This window comes from Poecilia reticulata, linkage group LG12, assembly GCF_000633615.1.
Source record: "Poecilia reticulata strain Guanapo linkage group LG12, Guppy_female_1.0+MT, whole genome shotgun sequence".
NCBI classification, from domain to species: domain Eukaryota; kingdom Metazoa; phylum Chordata; class Actinopteri; order Cyprinodontiformes; family Poeciliidae; genus Poecilia; species Poecilia reticulata.
In genome coordinates this window covers 25,498,783-25,501,988 of record NC_024342.1, presented here as the reverse complement: position 1 = coordinate 25,501,988, position 3,206 = coordinate 25,498,783, and the positions used below count along the sequence as shown (strand labels likewise).

Here is a 3,206-nt window from a genome sequence, read left to right as displayed (position 1 = left end):
GGCCTCCGTCGGCCTCCATCAGTCTCCGTCGGCCGCCTTTGGCCTCCATCGGCCGCCTTTGGCCTCAATCGGCCGCCTTCAGCCTCCATCGACCTCTATTGGCCGCCGTCGGCCTCCATCAGTCTCCGTCGGCCGCCTTTGGCCTCCATCGGCCGCCTTTGGCCTCCATCAATCTCCGTCGGCCGCAGTCGGCCTCCATCAGTCTCCGTCGGCCGCCTTTGGCCTCCATCGGCCGCCTTCGGCCTCCATCAGCCTCTCATGTGTTTCCTGTTTCTGTTCCAGTTTTATGACCTGTGTGAGCTGTTCAGGACCGGAGGTCAAGTTCCAGACACAAACTACGTCTTCATGGTGAGACCTGCTGGTAGACGAGAAGCTAACGCTGCATGTTTCCCGGTTCTGATCCGGTTCTGACCCGGTTCTCCTCCCATCTCTCTGCAGGGGGACTTTGTGGACCGGGGGTATTACAGTCTGGAAACGTTCACCTACCTGCTGGCTCTGAAGGCCAAGTGGCCCGATCGCATCACGCTGCTGAGAGGAAACCATGAGAGCAGACAGATCACACAGGTCTACGGGTTCTACGGTACCGACCCGCCACCCCGGACTTCTCCAGACTCCGTCTGTGTTCTGGTTCTGATCCGGTTCTCGTCTGTTTCAGATGAATGTCAGACCAAGTATGGGAATGCCAACGCCTGGCGGTACTGCACCAAGGTGTTCGACATGCTGACGGTGGCCGCTGTGAGTCCGTTTCTCTGGAGGTTCTGCCGACCCGGTCTCGTCCGGTCCGGTTCGGCCGGCTGCTGTCACTGGTTCTGATGGGGCTGAGATCAGCCGACCCGATGTGACGTGGTAGAGGGTTGATGGTGTTCTAGGAGTTGAACCCTGTTGCCGTTAGCAACACAGTCGGTTAGCTAAACAATGCAGACGTTGATGTCACATCCACTGGTTGTTACTATGCACAACAGCGCCCTCTAGTGGCGGCAGAGCAAACAGCAGCTGAGCCTGTTGACTCACATAATCAGGTTCTAATAACTCTGAGTTAATAATCCAGATTAGCAGCTGGATTATCAGTGAACCAATCAGATCATCGATTCTTCTGAAGGCTAAATCTGGAGCTGACCTGATAAATATGATTATCATCTGCTGAAATTAGGAGAAAAACAATTTAACAGATGGAGATTTTCTCCTTAGTTTTTCACTTCCTGTTTTTGACGTGTCACTTCCTGTTTGGATCCCAGCTCAACCCTGATGCTGAGAGTTCATGTTTTGGCTGATCGAGCAGATGAAGTGATGACTGAAGGATTTTCCATCTGATCTGGTGAATAATTTATGGATTGACTGAATCAGAAGGTGACCGATGGATTATCGGACCGGGTCAGAACCGGCTCCGCCTCAGAGGCGCCGGTTGTTTCAGGTTTCGGTCAGTTAGCCTCCGTCAGGTTTGATTGTGTGAAGCTGACCTCTGCTCTGTCGGGTCCAGTTGATAGATGAGCAGATCCTCTGCGTCCACGGCGGACTTTCGCCCGACATCAAGACTCTGGACCAGATCCGGACCATCGAGCGGAACCAGGAGATTCCCCACAAGGGGGCGTTCTGCGACCTGGTGTGGTCCGACCCGGAGGACGTGGACACCTGGGCCATCAGCCCGCGCGGCGCTGGCTGGCTGTTCGGCTCCAAGGTCACCAACGAGGTAGGGCGATCCGACCCGTGCAACCCGCCCCTCCCCCGCCCGCTGCTGACCCGGCGTTCCCTCCGTTTCAGTTCGTTCACATCAACAACCTGAAGCTGATCTGCCGCGCTCACCAGCTGGTCCACGAGGGCTACAAGTTCATGTTCGACGAGAAGCTGGTGACGGTTTGGTCGGCGCCCAACTACTGCTACCGCTGCGGGAACATCGCCTCCATCATGGTCTTCAAGGACGTCAGCCGGCGGGAGCCCAAGCTGTTCCGCGCCGTGCCGGACTCTGAGCGCGTCATTCCTCCCCGGACAACCACGCCCTACTTCCTGTAGGGGGCGGAGCCTGGACGCGCTCCGCCTCAGAGGGCGCTGACCCCTCGGCTGCCAGGTGGAGGCGGCGGAGACGCCGGAGGGCGGGCGACCCTCATGGGTCTCATGAAGTAGCGTCGTGACGGACCCGGCCTCTCGGCCCGTCCTGCTACGTTCTGCCTTAAACATTTTAACTTTAATTTATTCATCTTACGTATCATGCACACTGGTTTCATTCTCCTGTGTCTGAACTGGGATGAACTGGTTCCTGATTCATCAGCAGAGATGCACCAATGGCCGTCGCTCCACAACTTCCTGGCCTCTGCTGCGTTCACAGACCATAATAAGCTGTTTCAGTGCCTGATCTCCAGGTCAAGTGAAATCCTCCCACCTGTGGACCGGTCGGTGCGTCTCTCATCCTCTGTGGCATTATGACTCCCAGTCCGGCTGTTTACCGTCTCCACATTTGAATAAAAATGAATTCACAGCTCCGAGTCGTCGCGTTTCTCACCCTCTGTGGTTCCCACACCAAACAAAGGTCATATTTTATAAAAGCTTAAAAAGCTTAAAACGTGACAGTTGATTTTCTTTAATGATTTGAAAGAATAAAAGGGAAAAAACTGAAGGAAACTTCATGTTTCTGCTGCTGTTTGGATCGACGCGCTGCTGGTGAGCCTGGTTGCTATGGTGATTCCCGCCATTTCCAGGGAGCGGGAAAATGAGGGTTCGGTGCTAGGCAGAAAACTGTTCGGTCCTCTGTCGGTGGAGACGCTGAGTGCCGGTTCTGGTCCGGTTCGGTCCACTAAAGTCCCTCCAGACTAGTAAAAAAAAAAAAAACAACCTCATCTCATTTTTGTTTAAGTTTTTTTAAAAAGTCACTTTTTCTAATCAAGTTGTAAATTTTCATTGTTTTCATATTTTTTAATATAAAATTAATAGTAAAATTTTTTTCCCCTCATCAAACATGAAGAGTAAAAAGTTTGAATGTTTAGTTGAATTTTCCTCACAGGTTCCTCCTTCTTTGCTCCGGTCCGACCCGGTTCTGGTCCGTTCAGAACCTCTGAGCGTTTCCAGTTGTTTTTCCGACCTGAACCCAGAACCTCTCTGACGTCACAGACTCGGTTCTAAGATTGTTCTGACCAGGATGACGTCATGTGGTTATGATTCATGACGCTTTAAAAGTCTCTGCTGCAGATTATATATATTTAATATAAATATATATA

General features: G+C 52.4%; 1 protein-coding gene across 1 annotated transcript; it reads left to right on the top strand.

The window, feature by feature from the left end:
- The first annotated feature begins 20 nt into the window (after positions 1 to 20).
- On the top strand, positions 21 to 2,477 carry ppp6c (protein phosphatase 6, catalytic subunit). Its single transcript, XM_008424789.2, has 5 exons — positions 21 to 348; positions 439 to 580; positions 656 to 735; positions 1,478 to 1,687; positions 1,759 to 2,477. Exons 1-5 carry the CDS (start codon positions 259 to 261, stop codon positions 2,005 to 2,007), a joined length of 771 nt encoding a protein of 256 aa, XP_008423011.1. The 5' UTR covers positions 21 to 258; the 3' UTR covers positions 2,008 to 2,477.
- Positions 2,478 to 3,206: the final 729 nt, after the last annotated feature.

What these genes read in the sequence shown, in the direction of transcription:
- ppp6c (XM_008424789.2), top strand. Translation starts at nt 259, where the DNA reads ATGTGTTTCCTGTTTCTGTTCCAGTTTTATGACCTGTGTGAGCTGTTC. An exon ending in ACAGGTCTACGGGTTCTACG is followed by an intron (nt 581 to 655) that starts GTACCGACCCGC and finishes CGTCTGTTTCAG; the next exon opens with ATGAATGTCAGACCAAGTAT. An exon ending in ACATGCTGACGGTGGCCGCT is followed by an intron (nt 736 to 1,477) that starts GTGAGTCCGTTT and finishes TGTCGGGTCCAG; the next exon opens with TTGATAGATGAGCAGATCCT.